Here is a 19,515-nt window from a genome sequence, read left to right on the forward strand (position 1 = left end):
GTTTGCCCATTTTTCAGGCAGGCAATTGGCTTTATTTGCGAGTGTCATAAAAATAAAAATGTTCAGCTAGAAGCAACTAAGTCAGCTGACATTTTGAGGCATGGTAAGCAAAAAGTTTGAATTAAACAAATTTACACAGTGGGGTAATTTGAATTAAGCAGCCTTAAAGTACATTGAAGACGTAGTGGGCCAACCAAAAATTTAGGATTTGCTTGAATTTGCCGAAAGTTTGAGTTATTGAGCTTGTGACTTGCACACCTTCGAGGGCCGCATTTCTGTACACTCACCAGCCCCGCCACCTAAATCTGTAATCCATAACAAGCTTTGCCCCCGCAGGGGCGTCTGTGGAAGCAGGCGTTTGGTGTGTAGCGACACCACGGACCCGAGCTAACGGGGGGGTTTCGACCCCCTCCCACGCCTAGCCGTGCGTGGCGTTGCCGTGTCCGGGGAAAAGGGGATCCTGGGGGTTGAGCCGACGCCGGGTGATTGGACCTTTAAGGCCCCCCCGGCAGAGGCAACACACCCCTTTGGCCCCAGCTTCACGCAGACGGCACCCCTGGGCTGACCCACCCAGGGGAAATCGGCAGTCGCCTTTTCCTGTCTCTCTCTCCTCTCAGCTTCGTCTTTCTCTCTCACTTTAAATCTTTCCTGTCTTCTCCTCTTTTCAATTCACTTCCGTTTTTCTAGGCGGCAAGGGTTAACCTTGTGTACTATGTCCAGTCTTGGGCATATATATTGGGTTATAGCTGCAGTGTATAGCTGACGTCTGCAGGTCTTTGAAACCTGCAACGTCCCCTTGTTGGGCTCGCTGGTGGCGGCTAGCACCGCTGCCGAATAGGAAGACTATTTGATGGCAAACTCTTTTCCCTCTTTACATGATTGCGCTCACAAAAGAGTGCGCACCGAAGTAACCTTGAAGCTCCCACCTCAAATAAATGATGCCTTTCCCCGATTCATGTCGTGCATTGTCAGCAGCCAGAAAGAACAGCCAGAAATCTCTCACCCTTTCTTGTGTCAAGATCCCTCACAGATAAGCTTGGACTGGTTTCAAGGTAACAAAAATGGCAAGCGGAGACCTGCTTCTTGAAGTGTGTAGTAAAACCCAGCATGACAAACTGAATACCATTCAGACATTCGGCGACGTCCCTGTCACAATCACAAAGCACAAATCCATGAACACTGTCCACGGCGTAGTGTCCGACGATGACCTGATTGAACTCAGTGAAACTGAACTGCTCGAGGGCTGGAGTGACCACAATGTAATCAATGTCCAAAGAATCAAAATCCGACGTGACGATAAAGAAATACCCACCAAGCACTTGATCCTGACATTTGGCAGCAGTACATTACCGGAGCACATAGAAACAGGCTACATCCGAATGCATGTCAGACCTTACATACCCAATCCCCGGCGCTGCTTTAAGTGCCAGAGGTATGGCCACGGATCTCAAAGCTGCCGTGGGCGGCTCACGTGTGCTAAATGCAGCTCTCATGATCACCCTGCAGATGAATGCAGCAACACACCCCACTGTATCAACTGTGATGGAGGGCACCCTTCCTACTCCCGGGCCTGCCCTGCATGGAAACGCGAGAAAGACATCATATCACTCAAAGTCAGGGAAAACATTTCTTTCAAAGAAGCACGGAGACGTTTTTCAATAGTAAGTCACAGGACTTACGCTGATGCTGCACTCAAGGGGGCAGTGCGGCAGCAGCTTCCGGTGGCCGTCCGGACCCCAGACATTGGGGCGACGATGAGGCCACCTGCCCCCATGGCGGGTGTGGCTAGTTCCACCCCGCCACCTAAGAAGGACCAGCAGGCCAGTGGCTCAACGGTCCAAAAGACCTCTCCTTCCAAGGAGAGGCCTAAACCTAATGCCCAGACGCGCAGCGCGCGTTCATCCAGCGTCTCTGACGAGACAATGGATACAACACAAGGCCCTTCGGCACTACCGCCGAAAGGCCGCCAGAACTCTCTTGAGCGCTTGCCGAGAGGCAAGCTCAAGAGGTGAGCAGAACACGGAAACGATTACTTGACCTTGGGTCGGGTCTTCTGCGATGCAGAAGCATTACTCCTCTGATAGCATAATGACAGTTCAGGTACTCCATTGGAATGCTCGCGGACTCTTACGCAACCTTGACGACATTAAGGAATTGCTGTCCGATATAAACCCAAGGTCTTTTGCGTCCAGGAAACCCATTTAAAATCGACAAACAATAACTTTTTAAAACAATACGTTATATACCGAAAGGATCGCGATAGCGGTCTTTCCGCCGCCGGTGGAGTTGCTATATTAGCAGAAAGCTCGATAGCCAGCCAACATTTGGCGCTCAATACTCCTCTTGAGGCGGTCGCTATTCGAGCCATACTGCTTAACTCCTTAATAACTATATGTTCTATATACATCTCACCTGACTATAGACTCTCAAAAACAGAGCTCGAAGACCTGCTAGACCAACTGCCAGAACCTTTTATATTAGTTGGAGATCTAAATGCTCATAATCAGCTTTGGGGCGATCCGCGCTGTGATGCGAGGGGGCGCATAATAGAACAGTACTTGCTATCGTCGGGTGCATGTTTGCTTAACAAGGGACAACCTACATTTTATAGCGCTGCACATAAGACATACTCATCAATTGACCTCTCGATCTCCTCTCCTTCGCTCATGTCGTATCTAGAGTGGAAGGTGATCAACAATCCCTATAATAGTGATCACTTCCCGGTGGCCTTGCTAGCTACTGGTAAGCAGGAGGGCCCTACATTTCCTAAACGATGGAAGCTGTCTAAAGCGAACTGGGAACTATTCTATGTGCTATCATCGCTGCTATATAGCACTATAGAACACCTTGATGTTGAGGGTATGGCAGCGTTCATAACAAAATACATCATATCTGCCGCAAATGAATCGATTCCCAAAGGACTGGGCAGAAGGGCCAATGCTAAGCCATGGTGGAATGAGGAATGCGAAAAGGCAAAAAAGGATCAGAACAAAGCATGGGGCATGCTGTCTCGCTGTCCTACAGCTGAAAACTTAATAGAATTCAAGCATTGTAAAGCAAATGGAAGGCGCATCCGACGTATAGCAAAGAGGGAGAGTTGGATGAAATACCTCTCCTCAATTAATTCCTACGCAGACTCGAGAAAAGTCTATCAAAGGGCTAGGATACTCAAGGCGCAACCCGCTAGCCCTCTTCCATTAGTAAGCAGTCTTGGAACCACACTTGAAAGTCAGGCTGACCGGCTAGGAGAGCACTTCCAGCACATATCGAGCTCGGAGCACTACTCAAGGGCATTTCTGAGCCATAAGACAACGGTGGAGTCTTGCCATTTCCGCCCACAGAAACCCACTGAGGGAGGGTACAACAGCCCCATTACTATGCACGAGCTTAATGTTGCACTTAAGAGCTCTGGAAACTCAGCACCGGGGGCAGATCAAATCACATACGAGATGATCAGGCGATTACCCAGAGAAACACTGGAATGCTTACTTGGCCTATATAACAAAATCTTGTCCACAGGGCACATGCCTTATTCGTGGAAGGAGGCCATAATAATCCCCATCCTGAAGCAAGGCAAGGATGCATCGGATGTAAGAAATTACAGGCCTATTGCCCTAACTAGCTGTTTATGCAAGTTGTTCGAAAAAATCGTAAACCGCCGTCTAATGTATTTTCTGGAATTTAATGGAATCCTAGATCCGCACCAAGCCGGCTTTCGCGCAAGCAGGTGTACGACAGATAACTTAGTACTGCTAGAATCGTATATTAGGGAAGCATTTGTGCACAAGCAGTATTGCCTCTCTGTTTTCTTTGACCTTGAAAAGGCATACGATACAGCCTGGCGCTATGGAATACTAAGGGACTTGGATAGCTACGGCATATGTGGCAACCTATACAACGTCATACAGAGCTACCTGACTGAGAGGAAATTTCGAGTACGGGTCGGTACAGCACTCTCCAAAACATACATACAAGAAAACGGAGTCCCGCAGGGGGGAGTTCTCAGCTGCACCCTTTTTATAGTAAAGATGAACTCTCTACGCACTGCTCTCCCACCGACTATATTCTACTCTGTTTACGTAGATGATATCCAAGTAAGTTTTCGGTCGTGTAACTTGTCCATTTGCGAACGGCAAATTCAGCTGGGCTTGAACCATGTCTCGAAATGGGCAAATGAGAATGGTTTCGCAGTTAATGTTGACAAAACTGTTTGTGTCTTGTTTAATAAATCCAGATCTGTTCAGCCGGCCCCTTGTATCAAAATCAATGGCTCACCCATATGTGTTAAGAATGAACATAAGTTTCTTGGGCTAATTTTTGATGTTCGTATGTCTTTCATTCCTCACATCAAGGCACTGAAGTTAAAATGCCTGAAAACGGTGAACTTGCTCAAAATGCTGTCGCACCCATCATGGGGAACTGACACTAAATGTCTGTTATCGCTGTTTAACAGTCTTGTAAAAGCCGACTAAACTATGGCTGCGTAGTGTACCAATCAGCCTCAAAACGGCACTTAAGATGCTGGATCCGGTGTACCACTTAGGCATTCGTCTTGCTACCGGTGCGTTCCGCACAAGTCCCGTAAGTAGTCTGTACGTTGAGGCAAACGAGTGGCCCATGCAACTCGAGCGTGAATACTGCAGCCTCATGTACACCCTTAAGCTATCTTCCATTCCGACACACCCCTGTGCAAAACTCGTGGCGGACACTTCTGCTCTAAGGTTTTTGAAAAGCGACCGTCTCTTTCAAAGCCATTCAGTCTTACCTGTACCGCGACAGCTGCTCAAGCCGAAATACCGCTACAACAAGTCGCTCAAGCACCTTCCATAGAGTGGCTCCCACCGTGGCAAAAAACCCACATAAAATGTGACATGTCTTTTTGCCACATAGATAAACAGCGCCATCCTTGTGCAGCTATACAACAGCATTTCCTATCACTCCAGTACAAATATCGTGGCTGTCAGCAATTTTACACAGATGCGTCAAAGACTAGACAATCTGTATCTGCCGCTGCCATCGGGCCTGAATTCGCCTCTTCACAAAGACTGAACACGCACACTAGTATTTTTACCGCAGAAGCATATGCCATATTAACCGCCATAAAATACATCACTAATAATAACATTAAGGAGTCAGTCGTATTTACTGATTCATTGAGCGTTGTTCGTGCATTAGACACTGGCAAACCAAACAAAAATCCAGTCCTCAGTGATTTAGAAAGGCAATTAATTACGGCATATCCGAACACCCCAGAGATTACAGTATGTTGGGTACCTAGCCATGTCGGTATAGATGGGAACGAGAGAGCGGATGCCTGCGCAGCAGTAGCCGCGCAAAAAAGCCATGTTGACGTGGACACTGTGCCATACAAAGATCTCAAAGCGCTTGTCCACCGCAATCTACGTGAGAGGTGGCAGAAACAATGGGACCTCGAAATAAACAACAAGCTCCATACAGTGCAACCTCGTATTAAAAACATAGTTTTCCCCGGTCGTGATAGATACAAAGAAGTTGTACTATGCCGACTCCGTATAGGACACACCTATAGCACACATTCCCATCTCTTAAACGGCTCAAACGCACCAAAATGCGAAAGATGTGGGAAGAACCTGTCCGTTTTACACGTCCTTATCGAATGTACTCAAATGGAGATGGAGCGGAAACGCCACTTTCCGGAGATCTTTAAAAGACATATCCCGCTTCATCCATCACTGTTTTTATCAGACAGCCCCATGGTTCCCTTTAACAAGGTGTGAGAGCGGGCTAGTTGGTATTCCATAATACTAAAACTTTAGCGCAAAACGAGCACGGCGGACAAAGAAACGCCTGTCTTCGTCGTTTCTTTGTCCGCCGTGCTCGTTTTGCGCTAAAGTTTTAGTATCCCTTTAACAAACTTTTACACTTTTTAAGCGACGTCCATTTTCTGCAGCGTATATTCTGGCGACCCAGGTAGCAGCCCAGCCCTCAACTCTGAGGGCAAGGCTAGCCTCATTCTTGGTGATATCGGTGGCTTGTCAGACCCTACCACGGTAGGGCCACTTGGTATAAGCCGCCAGATATGTTTGCAGTCCTTCAGCTACTGTTGTGCTATCTGTGCTATATGCAACATTTTATCTATTATGCACAGTATCATCACTGCCCGCGATACCAACATACCATTATCTGACATTCATTGCACATTTTCCATGTCATTGTCATAATTTTATTATGTATATATATATTTTACGCATATTTAGTGCACTGCATTTTAGGCCCTTTACAGCCATGTTACACTTTCCCACAGTCATTGATCACACCGATGCATTTACATGTTACATTGCCTTGGCGCTCTATGGCCATTGTAGCCTTTGCGCCATTAAACCATAACAACAACAACATAACAAGCTTTGCTTTAAGAAATGTCTTTGAAGGTCACTGTCCTTCTTGTGCTGCTGTTGTGTATGAGAGTGTGACATCGTCTGTGGTTGAAGCACTCTTCATGCGGTGAGGTGACTTTAAGACTGTGCACTTAGGATCGTTAATGTCCTGTGAGCGCAAAGGTACATCATAATTCCACCCATCATGGTAGCTTAGTGGCTTAGGTGTCACACCGCTGCAATTGAGGAAATGGTTTCAATTCCCAGCCACGATTCGTGCATTTTGATGAGGGCAGTGTGCAGCAACACCCTTGTATTTAAATTTAAATGCACAATAATTAACTCAAATGGTCAGAACTAATCCAGAGTCCCTTATAATGGGGTGCCTCATAACGGCATTGTTGATATGGCATGTAAAACCAGGTAATCTAAATAATATCAGAATGCTTTGGGTAGACGACTAGATGTGAGACAGCTGTCTTTAAAGGGATTTAAAAGAGGTGCCTGTGTCATTCGATGTGTTTGCAGATCTATTGGCAACAACATTTTATTGCAGTAGCAATTACGTGAACACACTCAACAGGCTTTTGCTGTTGCCGTCATTGTCGTGTTCTGTACAAAGTCCAAATCGATAACATTGCCCTGTGCATTCTATGTTCCATGCGCAAGTAAAAGAGCGTGAGCACTGGGGATGAACGAGGCTGAAACGAAAATGAAGCGAGCCGGCCATCTCTGTCGTACGAAAAATGCATGCGATAACTTTGCGCCATGTGCGAGGCTTGTCATTGATGGTTCCTTACGCGCCACCTGTCTTTCATTGTGCAAAGGAGCATGAATTGAAAGGGCGCTGGGGTGGGGGTGGAAGGGGGAGGGGGCTGCGTTGCTCTAGCAGAAACTGTGAACTTTGATCATAAGGGCACTGGCGCATGTGCTATCTCGACAGACATCAGTAGAAGGCTCGCATGGGTACTGTGCCTACATCTCTTACTTTGCATTGAGATGACGGGCAGCATGAAAACCGCTTCGCTTCCTAGAGCACCCGTATTCCCTTACACCAGTGCCTTGCAGAGTTACGCGAGATTGGATCCAAAAGAGTTAGCTGCTAGCCTTAGTTCGTATAAAATTCCAGTTTGTTGCTATCGCATTCGTTGCTTTGACCTTGCGGCAAAACTGTGATCTTTTTGTCGTCCACTATGTGTCTCTTGGCGTGCGTCGTAGAATTCATTAGTCCGTACGACTTGCACGTCCAGGTGGAGCAGTGTCGGGACGCCCTGGCCGCAGAGATGTTTGGCCTGATCGGGAGGGAGCCCGAGTTTGCGCACCTTCTGGTCCAGTGGTACCAGCTGCAGGCTGACCACCACCGGCGGGCCCTGCAGCACATTGACGCCGCCCTGCCCGGCCTCTGGGGGCTCATCGGTAGGGCCTCCAAAAACTGGCTGTCTCAGTCACTACTCGCCTCGCTTAACCCTTTGAGGGTGAATTTCTTCACCAAATGCAACCGCCTGGACTTGATTTTTTTTAATTTCTGATTTAAATTCGTGGGGCATATCTATTTCGAAAAAAAAAATTTCATTGTTTTAGAGTCAATATAAAGTTACAAAAAATTGTTTGTATTGTTACATACATATTGTTTGTTTATGAGTAAAAAGAGAAATTCTAAAAGAAAGAAGCTTGTACGACTTTTTCAAAAAGATGCGTTGTAATAAACATAATTGTGCCAGGATGTGCCAGTGATAGCCAGTGTACCGCTGTAGTAAACCATAAAAAAAACAAAAAAGCTGAGACACCGGCACCAGAAAAAGATTGCGCGTATTCCCACAGTGTGGGAGCACATGCCAAGCAAAAGAAGTTATGAAAAAAAGGTTCACTTTTTAAACATACAAGCGATGACGTATGTGTATGTCATTGACCGTTCACAGAAGGTGTTCACAGAAAACATACATGTGCGTCATTGACCCCGAAAGGGTTAACCAAAGGCCAAAGGTAGTGAGACTTGACCTTGGCTACACCGACGATGTGAAGATGTGGACAGAGACGAGACGGGATGCACACAGCGCACGTTCAACTTGTTTATTAGAAAAAGAGGGGAGCGTCGCATGTGTACGCTGAAGCACGTGACACAGGGCTTGCGCATTACAAATTACTGGGTGCTCAAAAACTGTATCTCTTTCATAGATAATGTCAATGAATAACATATGATTCTGTGTGTTCCCAAATCGATTTGGCTTCTATCACGAGTCTCGCCGATTGATTATGGTTGCAGGATATGACGGTGCACTGATCAAATTTCAGGGTGCGCGAGCACCTTGGTAGTGAGTTGTGAGATGTCCGTTGGAACTGTTCTTGACATTATTGCTGTGTTCTCTCAGGTGCTCATTAAGGCATTGCCCCAGTTTGCTCTATACATACCTTTCAACAGGAATGTGGAACGTTGTAAGCTACGCCCCTTTGGCACTGAAAAAAATTTTACCTTATGGTTCACGTCGCAGACGGGAGGCCTACTGGAGCAACGCTCTGTCAATTTCCACTGTCTGGATTTCCAACAACTGCTTTACAGTTGAAAATAGTTGTTACTTTGTGCTTTTTGCTGTGGTGTGTCCAGTCCGTGCAAGTACGTTACAGCGCGATTACACAAGAACAAAAACTATTGTCCAGTTGCGTCATTATAACCAATAACTCGTTATACAGTAGAACCCCGCTGATACGTTTTTGAAGGGACCGTAGGAAATAAACGTAAGAGACGGGAAACGTAAGACCCGAAAAACAGGAAAAACTGCAAAATATTTAGTGGTACAGCACGAAAATTGGCGCGCTGAGCCGCGATCTAGTCGATGGATAGAAACGCGGAGCTTAGGACGGCCTTATCCACAGAAATGTAATCAACGTATGTGATTTTTTAAACACCAACAGCTGCAGGCATGAAAGAACTAAGCACACGCAAGCGCGATCGGCGCGGCGAGTCCGACCGCGAACCGCACGCACGACCACGCGAGCTCCAACCAGCTCGAACTCCTCCCGTTCTCCGACAAATAACGATGATGATGAGTCTACGCCAACGCGATGGCAGAAGTGAATGCCAATCTCGAAGGCGTTGCTTTCGCAAGCAATTACGTCATACACGCCATGTTTGTGCAATGCAAATCTCAGAGGCTATGCTTTTGTCAATACAGTCGAACCCACTTATAACGATCCCACATATAACGATCTATCGGTTATAACGACCATATTTGGGTGCACTTACGATTTTCCTATGCTAACCATTGAAGCTGCATCCAGATATAGCGAACATTTTTCAAAGCCTCCTACTTTTACAACGAACACTTGAGACGCGGTCGCGGTAAAAATATGGCGCATACGAAGCGAAAAAAAGTTAAAGCATGCCTTCTAAAGCGTGACAGGGGCGCGCGCTCGCGCGCGTGCCCCGCTCCCGTTTACGCGCGACTAAGGTACCCAGATCGACGAGCACCGCACGCAGATTTCGGACGCTGCGAGCGAGGTCGCTCACTTTCCAGGCGTTTCTTCAGTGGTAGAATGGCAGTGAGGAAAAAAAAAATAGTAGGCAGCATGAAGCCTTGCGGTCAGCTTTCGCACGGTGACCTTTCCTGACGCCGTTCTCTGTAGCTATAGTATACGACCGCCTGCGATGAACCAAACAATGCCTTGGAACGCAAGAAGGCATAAATGCAAGAAGTGATAACCGCGATAACTTTCCATCGCAAAAAGGTTCACTGCGTCCCTAAACTCGTCGACGCCACAATGTGCCGCAAAGAGTCGTCCGTCTTTTCGGTAACGGCAGAGACCGGTCGATTGGTGATTACGACTTCCGTGCGATTGCGGCGATGCCTTCGCGGATAAGCACCAGAAAAGAGCGAAGGCGATGTGGCGGCCGTCGATAAACGTGCCGTTATGCCTTACAGCCGACAACCTTATCACAGTCATCTGTAGATATCTGCTCTGCTGCGCGTGTGGCGTACACCGTACACTGCGGATTGACGGCGGTACGAGCGTGCCATGCTTAGCCATGCTGCCGTTCTCAAGTTTGCCGCCGCCGCGTCGTGTGAGACCGCTTTAAAGTGCGCGTCGCTTTGTAGAAACGAAAGTAGCTCGCTGTTGTTGAGCGGCACGGGCACCGAGAAACGTCGATGCACTGACAGCGAGCGTATACTGCGTGTCTGACTAGGTGACAAATGAAGTGCGCCGCGCATCGTCGTGCAGGGCCGCGAGGGCATCGCGGAGACGTAGTGCGCGTTGCTTGGAAAATGCTTGTTTTCGCCGCGTTGACCGAAGAGGCTAGTCGCCGCATCCGTGCACGATCCGGAGTGAAGCAAGCACGAAGAACGTACAAACGCGCGCATACGGCATACAGCAAGCGGCCCGGCAGTGACTCCGCGACCCGAGTAGGCGGCGCGCTGCACGCAACTAGCCAGGGACGATCGGCTCCACGTCGCGGTACCGCGCTTCGGTGAAACGATGTCAACTCATTGCAAAGGCGGTTAATTCACTCGTAAGCACGCAGCGGGCGTCGCTTCACCACGCGAAAAGGCTTAGCTTGTCACCGAAGGGGTTGTTAGCACTTTAATAAAAGTGCACAAAGGAAAAAAAAACGGCTTGGCCGCAAAGCGCACGTTTTTAAGGGCGAGTCCATATACAACGAACTACTGATATAACGACCACTTTTCGCGACACTTTTGAGTTCGTTATAAACGGGTTCGACTGTAGTAAATGCCAATCTCGAAGGCCTTGCTTTCGCGAGCAGTTACGTCATAGACGCCATCTTTGCAATTTGAATCTCGAAGGCCATGCTTTTGTTTGCATCAATTGAAAGATTCTGTTGCTTGCGCCTCTCATGCGGCTAATATTACGGTCAAACGAGGCCAAGCTGCGTGAAAATGCACCATGGCCGCTCTCTTTGGTAGTCACTCGGTCGGCTCCGGGAGCACTTCGCGACGTATCATACGGGAACGGTCCGACAGTTACGACGTAACAGCGGGGTTCCCAATACATTGTATCCTATGGGAGCTATGCCGGGACCGGCGGAAAACGACGTAACAGCCGGGAAAACGCAGCAGTGAGGAACGTAACAGCGGGGTTCTACTGTATATGTTGGGGTTTGGCTGTAATCTCTTACAAAGCAATTTTTTTGCCTCTGAGGGTTTTGAAGATTGCACAGGACTGCACTGCAGGAATGCTCTATGGATGTGCTACGAATGTCGCAGGCAACTCCCCCCAGAAGCCGGTGTTTGGCTTTCCCCTGGAGGAACACCTGCGTGTGAATGGGCGTCGCATCGCCCTGGTGGTCGAGAAGTGTGCCGCCTGCCTGCTTGCCTCCGGCATGGACGAGGAGGTGAGCACGTCAGGCAGGCTACAGATTGCAACTCAAGGGCAGACCCTCAAACCCAGCTGCTGTCACATTCTCTGTAGCCACAAAAAACAATGATAAAGAAAATTTGAAATCTTTGTTGGTGTTAACTTTCTCAGAAGTTTTTCTCCAAACTGTACGTTCTGTGATGAGTCCCAATGTACCCGCGTAACTTTTCTTGATAACATACATTGCTTTCTCTCGTCGCAGGGGCTGTTCCGTATTACGGGTAGTGCTTCGAAGATCAAAAAGCTCAAGGTGAGGGTGCCATTGCTGACGCAAATTCCAAGCCTCAAGGCCGTGGTTATTTTTACGTGGTTGATGTCACGCTTGCTTTTAAACTTTTGCGCACATTTAAAGTACGCGCAGAGTAACAGTGAGAGCAGTTTCGCACATTGCAGCTTGTTTTTGAACGCCTATTAAAATAGATGCTAGTGTGTGTGAGTACCGTTTTTCATTTTTCACCTGTAAGAAAGATGACTTTCGTACGTAAAAAATTGAGTTTTGTAATGTGTGCACAAAGTATTTTACTATGCGTTTCGATGGGAATTTCGAAGAGATGCTGCTGTGGTTTCGTGTATACAGTCAAACCCCGCTACAACGAAATTGACGGTGCTCGGAAAAATGTTCGTTGAAGCGAACATTTCGTTGTAGTGACATCGAAAAAATATGGCTTGCCTGAGCTAGTACAGTCGAGCCCGACTATATCGAACCCGTTTATATCAAATTATCCCGTATATCGAACAATTTCTAAACACGTTAAATTTACATTGAGAATATATAGCAAAAGTTACTGTTACATCGAACGAAAATAGCAACGACAACCGATATATCAAACTCCATGTGCCTCAAAAGTGCCCCAGCAAGGTGGCTTTCCCTCGCGGTTGCCGGGAAAACTGCCGGCGCCACCCTAGAAAAAGTGGTTTAGACCCGGCTGTGCACGGGCGAACACCCCCCTGCACAAAATGATCCTGGCTTGCTCGCAGCGCCTACAGCCAATCAGGGGCCGCCGTGCTTTCTCCGAGGCGTGGAGGTGGTACAAGTGAGCGCCATTTTTTCTTTCTTTATGCTTGCGTGCCTACTGCTGCCTCTTTTCCTCGAGTCCTCATTCAGCGTGGTCCGTGCTGGTGGTGTTGCCTGTTGGCGCTCTGTGAACTTGCTTGGCGCGCTGTCGTCATGGCTTGTGCAAAGAGGCAGAATTTGCCGTTCGCCGCGAAACTCGGAATCATAAATCGAGTCGAGCGCGGTGAGAAGTCCGACGTCGCCGCCGCGTACGGATCGACATTCGACGAGTTCGTCAGTGCGGACGATGATGTCGCCATCATGGGCCAGCTACAAGATGAGGACTACGTTGCAGATGTCGTGCCGACCACGAGCCAAAGCGACAGCAATAAGGAAATTGACGATGGCCCGTTGCCTACACCCTCCGAAGTGATTAGTGCACTTTCGTTGGTCCGGTGCTATTGCGTGAATATGAAAGGCTGCTCCGACTCGTTGGACAATGTGGAGGCGTGCGTGCTGTCGCAGGCAGCGAAGTTGTTCAAACAGAAGAAAATTCAGGACTATTTTGTTCCAAAGTAGGGCACGCAAGTAAGCCACCATATTAATAAAGTACTTTTCTTATTGGTATGTGCATTTGTGTCATCAAATCCTATAGCAGGCATATATCGAATTATCCCATATATCGAACTAATAAACGTTTTTTGGCGAGTTCGATATACCCGGGTTCGACTGTAGAACAGTGAAACTTTTATTTCCAATATTCAAAAAGTGTCTGCTGCTTCCTTTGCGTCCCCAGCAGCGTTACGACGTGATTCTCATATATGCATAGCAACGCAACGTTGAAAAGCACGCAGAAACAACGGCTTCCGCGAACGAATCAAACAGGCACGGGCGTGCAACACGAACTGCACAGTTGCACCAATACGCTAACACTAGCTATTCGCCGACAACGGTGACATGCAGGCGTGCTATCGCGGAGCGATGACTTAAGCCTTATTCTAGGCTATTCTTATCCACCACTTGCGGCTGGCTGATGCCGTTGATAACGCGGACGAGTTGTTGCTCCGACCACCGGTCGCACTGGCCAAGCGCGAAAAGCACGAAAAGCATTGGCATTGGAAAAGGCACCATTCCGCGACTGCACCCCAGGGCTACTCGCGTTGATAACGCGGATGTGGCGGATGTACCGTCGCTCTGACCACTAGCGAAGCGCGAAAAGCACGAAAAGTATTGGAAAGGCATTGGAAAAGCTGTTGTTTCGCGATTGCACCCCAGCAACCCCAGTGTCGACAACTGAGCTTTGGCTTCAGATTGTCTGCGACTCAGAAGTAACTCAAGCCAGTTGCGAAAGCAGGGCTGTCTGATCACCGTCGCTATCAAGCAATGGCGGCCCCCATGCTCAGTCAACAGCGGCGGTTTCTGGTGGTTCCAACACGCGATTCAGACTTTGAATTCGTATTTTTATGTTCTAAAATGCATCAAAATGTCTGAGATTGTGTTTATTGCACGGTAAATTAACTTTTTGAGCCTGGAATGGCATCGTCAAATTTCGTTGAAGCGGAACAGCAGCAGAAAAAGTGTTCGTTGTGGCGAGCATATTTATGCATTGACTCCTTTGGACTGTTGACGGGGAGCCGAGAATTTTTCGTTGTACCGGAAATTTCGTTGAAGCGGAGTTCGTTATAGCGGAGTTTGACTGTACTAAATTTCTAATATGTCCAGTTTTATTTGACTTTGTAACGCCGCCTGTGTGTGTCCTGATTAACCCTTTCGCTCCCCTTGACGAGTATAGCCATCAGGGGATTTTGTTACAAAATGACCGATGACGACTGTGCTCGTCATAAACAAGAATTGGTCCCACGCGAAACCGATGAAGACCATTCTCGTCATATTAGTGTTTCTTGACACTAGATGGCCACACTTGTCCACGTTGGGCCATTTGTGTCTCGGCTTTCATTTTATTGCCATTTTTCGTTGTATTGCCACGCAGCGAAGCAACCTTGGAGTTATCTTCTTTTATGCGATTAGTGAAATAAAGGAACCCATTTGAATTGAAAGAATGGTACCGTTTTATTCAGAAAAGAAAGCTATACAAATTGAGCAAAAAAATTTTTTTGGTAATTTTGGCACATTTTTCTTTTCTTATGGCAGCGAAAGGGTTAATGATGCATGCACTGAATTCCTCTGCATTCCTGCATTTCAGAGCGCGTTCAACGCGGGTTTTGCCGACATGAGCGAGTTTGAGAGGGACCCCCACACAGTGGCAAGTGAGTCGCAGTACTGCCATGTACAATAGGCCTGTGCATGTGTCTGTTTCTTGGATTTACTTCAAAGCGTTTTGTCAGAACATGGAAACCTGTGCTTTTGCATTCTTCCTTTATTCCTTGTGATAAAAAGTTAACAGTCATCGTTTTCAGTTAGTAGCATCAGCAACAACATCAGATGAAGCAGGTAGGGTTCAGTTTATTTGCAGGAGCTTCTTTTAACATGTTTGTACTGAAATTTATTGAATGACTTTAACGTGACCAATGTGGCCTGTACAGACCTTATCGTTACTGTTGTAGCATCACACCGGGAACTTGCTGGAAGGTCTTTATTCTCAAGGCACACACTGGCAGCGTCAACACAAGAAGTACAGAACAGAATAATGCCCACAATGATACTCTGGCCATATATACACTAAAACCTCGATATAACGAACACAGATATAACGAATTATCGCTTATAACGAAGTAAATGAAGAATAGTCTTGTCATAGACACAGCGTTACAAATAAACGTTTATAACGAATTTTCGGATATAACAAAGGTATTTTCGTGGCAGATGTGACTGTTATAATGAGGTTTGAGTGTACACACATGCTATCTTGTGAGTAGCTTGTGAGTACGCAAATAGGCCACGCGACTGGCATCACAACAGTTACGTTAGCAGTTGCAGGTCCCGTTTTTCATCGTTGAAAGAGTTGTCGCATCATAACAATGTCACAACCAGCCGAAAAAGTATGTCCGTTATAAACACACTCATATTAGAGTAGGTGTACTGATTACATGTCATTGTTTGTAAGAAACATCACAGACTTGCTCTGCTAATGTTGATAATTTATTTTACCCACATTCATTATAGTGTTGAGTTTTGTCTGTACTAATTATTTTTGTTCTACTGTTGCATGCAGAAGGGCATTACAGCTTGCGAAGTTAAATCTATTTTGATGCACCCTCATCTGTAAAGTGTGCCCGCAAGTTGTCATTCTTAAATATCATGAAGTTTAGAGATATTTACATTACACACTGACTATTTAACTTTGTATCTGTTACAAGTCTGTGACTAAATCCTGGGTGTCCATTGTATATCTTCTTACCTACAGGCAGCACTACTGTTTTTGCAATGTGCGCACGAAATGCTCGTCTCGTTTGGTCTCAGGTGTGCTGAAACTGTACCTGCGAGAGCTTCCCGAACCCTTGATGACCTTTGACCTGTATGAGGAATGGATGAAGGCTGCAAGGTGAGTGCGACCCCACGTTGATTTGACGAGACATTTGAAAACAGTACGCCTTACAAACGAATGCCGTAAAAGGCTGAAGGACATGGAATGCCACACAGAAATACGCTAGAGAATACGTCAAATCAGAAGGGGATAACTAAATAGTACAGATGGGCAAATATTAAATTGGAGGTTCGAAGCGAATAGTGATTTTTTTCAAATAATTTCAAATCTAATACCGTATTTACTCGAAAATAGGTCGGGCACGAATATAGGTCGACCCCTACTTATAGCGCTCTACGGGAAATTAAAAAAAATATTCAAATGTAGGTGAACGCAAGTTTTTTTTTAGAAACAGAAAAATTTGAAACATAGCGCACCTTTATTTACAATAACATCGCAGCCTAGTCGCTGCCGGGAGCATCATCTTCGTCAGATGTGCAAGGAAAGTTATCAGATTCTTCGCAGGCATCCTCGGCATCCCAAATGCGAGCACGTTGGAAATGCAGCACTTTTTAAAGCCAGTCACGATAATTTCCGCTGGCAAGTCCTTCCACGCGTCCTTCACCCACGTCACGACTTCACTGAGGGAACCCTTCTTGCAGAGTCCCGTCGGTGTCATTGCGACATCCTCCTTCATGAGCCACTCTTTGTAACTCTTTGCCACCCGGTCCAGGGCTTGTTGACGGCAACGTCAAGTGGCTGTAGCTGGGATGTCATGCCTAGCGGTATGACGACCAGGTCTGTGTTGGCCTTTGCAGGGCCTCCTTGAAGCCCGGAGCCTCAGTTCTTCTTCAGGAGCGTCATGCCTGCCAGTTGCTGGGCCAAGAAAAGCACGACGCTGTCCGTTGCATGTGAACAGTTGGTCCCGCTGCCTCCGCCAACCCCTAATCAACTTTTTATTTACGTCGAACTCGCGCTGAGCAGCACAATTGCTGGAATTCTCGGCAAAAAGTATCACTTGGCGCTTGAAGTCAGCTGTGTAGCTCTACCAATGTGACATCATTGCAACCACGCATATGCAAATGCGAACCATCACGTCAAATCGAACAACGAGCAAAGAGTGAGGCCTTAGGTCAGTGTCAGTCCGGCTGCGCACCGGCAGGCAGCACAGCTAGGGGGCTAGGGACCTCACGGCCTACCTAAGGAAATCGCGGGTTCCAGCGCAAACATGGTGGAGTGGCTGCATTTTGGGGGGGCTTTGAAAAGGCGGTGTGCTGTTATTGCGCGAATAACTTTTTTTTTCTTAGTTACTTAGTTGGAAAAGGGGGGCGGGTACGGTCCTTATTCCAGATTGTATGGTATATAATGTGCGTATGTAGCAGGAACTGCTTGAAGAAAAGTGGGCACGGCAGTTGAATGCCATAAGCGCAGTGCTTTTGGTCGCTTTGATTGCGAATATAGGTTGAGACTCTTTGGTCATGCATATAGGTCGACAGCTGATTATGGGCAACATTTTTGGAAAAAAGAAGTTGACCTACATTCGAATAAATATGGTAGTTTGAATAGTATATATAGCATATTATAAAGAAAAATTAGCATTTTTGTCATGACCCAACTAACTTGCTTAAAATCTTTAAGAATTGGAACCAGGCATGTGCAAGCGTCACTTTTTGGTTTGAAGTGAAATGGAAGCTAGTTTGAGTAGTGGTAGGATTTCAATAGTAATAGGGCCCAAGTTATAAGCAGTAAAATATGTCAAGTTTTAAAGCTTGTGATACTTAATGCATATAAGCGCCCTTAGCACGCTTCTAAACTTGAAAAAAAAAATCGAGCCAGCTCCACTTTGCGAACACCGTTGAAACAGCGAAGCTTATTTCCATCATTCATCAGGCTATATCATACTTCGATGTTTTTCAAGTCTTCTCTTCGCTTTGGCCTCTCTTGCGCGAACATCGCGGTCGGCTTGGCGACAACATGCCCGTTTTCGCGTCAGCTCTCGCTGATGCTCACGTCGCGTGGCTTCATCGGCAGAACGAGAAATGTTCGCCATTCTGAAAACGCAAACTGCTGAACACTGACACTGGCACGCTATTTTACACTACACTGCGCTTCACCCCCACCCCTCCTTGGTGCATTTCTCGAAGGTTCACCCCTCGACATCCCCCGCCCTTGCATCTCTGAGCACGGCGCAGCCCTCCCCTTCTTAGCAAGCCTGACTCTCGCCACACTGCAATGCCAAAGGCCACACGACCAGTTCTACGCCGACCCCGGACATGAAAGCCTCCACTAAGAACAGCATTGCTGTTAAAAATAAAAAATTAGTCAGGGTGCGGGTAATATATGTACATTTTAACCTTGAAGTGTGGCTTCGCGGCAGTGCAGATTTCTCCTGGAAGTGGGGTTTCACGTCATCGCAGTCCCATGCTGCAGTGAAACCACCTTTTCAGGGTGTTGCGTGCTGTCAAATATACGTCTATTCGTTGATTTCGAATACTTCGAAATTTCAAATAATTTAAATTTGTGTCGAAGCAAATTTGACTATTGTAATACCGTATTTACTCGCATAATGAACCCACCATTTTTTCAGAAAGTTGACGCCAGTTTCAGGGGAGGGTTCTTTACATAGGAAAAAAAAAATGCGAAAGTTAAAAGAGCTGAAGTTTCACACGACAGTGTTAGAAACACGCTGTCCTACCACTGCTGGCCTTGAAGTCAGTGGCAGGAATGCCTTGATGTCTGACCGTGGCCCGCCCGTGGGTTTGAATGTGCGTTGGATGTGCGTGGGACACTGCACATCAATAATTACGGAGCCCCTTAACATATTTGAGAACTTCACTCTCCACAAGAGGAAACTTTCCTTGCTTTGGCCCGCAAAATGCGCGACGATCCTTTTTTGTAGCCCGAAGCCCTGCCTCTTGTTTTCTCCAGTAACGTACGCGCACCGGATCGACGCTGAAGTGTCGTCCAACCGCACGGTTCCCATGCTCCAGTGCATGTTCGACCACCTTGAGTTTAAAACCGGCCATGTAACTAGCGTACCAGCCGGTCGTACCCTACGCAGCAGGTGTCCAATGAAGTTCACCATGAGAAACCCAACAACAAAGAAGCAGCAACGAATAACGGCGCACACGTTGCGGGCTCTTGCGGGTGCACGTTGCAGCGTTGGCGCCGTTGCGCTTTGTTTTTTGCTTTGTTTGCATGCCGCTGTACTTGCGTGGTGCTATAAGCAAGGAGGTTTCTTCTGCATTCGGCAGATGATGCTCTGCCACAAAAAGGTGCAACTTTTAAGTTTTGACCCGTGTTGTTCGCACTCACACTGCTGGAAACTGTTTAGCATAGTTGTTAAACTATGTTTGGACTTTTATTGCGTCGTT

The 19,515-nt window shown here is 47.1% G+C and overlaps 1 protein-coding gene across 1 annotated transcript in view; it reads left to right on the forward strand.

The window, feature by feature from the left end:
* LOC119399427 (rho GTPase-activating protein 44) overlaps positions 1–19,515 on the forward strand; it is a 161,718-nt gene that overhangs the window by 124,700 nt on the left and 17,503 nt on the right. The window contains exons 7-11 of the mRNA XM_037666231.1: positions 7,607–7,772; positions 11,573–11,700; positions 11,926–11,973; positions 14,921–14,984; positions 16,138–16,219. Of these exons, the coding sequence (XP_037522159.1) occupies positions 7,607–7,772; positions 11,573–11,700; positions 11,926–11,973; positions 14,921–14,984; positions 16,138–16,219 (488 nt within the window). The remainder of the gene's footprint in view (positions 1–7,606; positions 7,773–11,572; positions 11,701–11,925; positions 11,974–14,920; positions 14,985–16,137; positions 16,220–19,515) is intronic.

The sequence above is a fragment of the Rhipicephalus sanguineus genome, chromosome 7, assembly GCF_013339695.2.
Source record: "Rhipicephalus sanguineus isolate Rsan-2018 chromosome 7, BIME_Rsan_1.4, whole genome shotgun sequence".
Classification (NCBI taxonomy): Eukaryota; Metazoa; Arthropoda; class Arachnida; order Ixodida; family Ixodidae; genus Rhipicephalus; species Rhipicephalus sanguineus.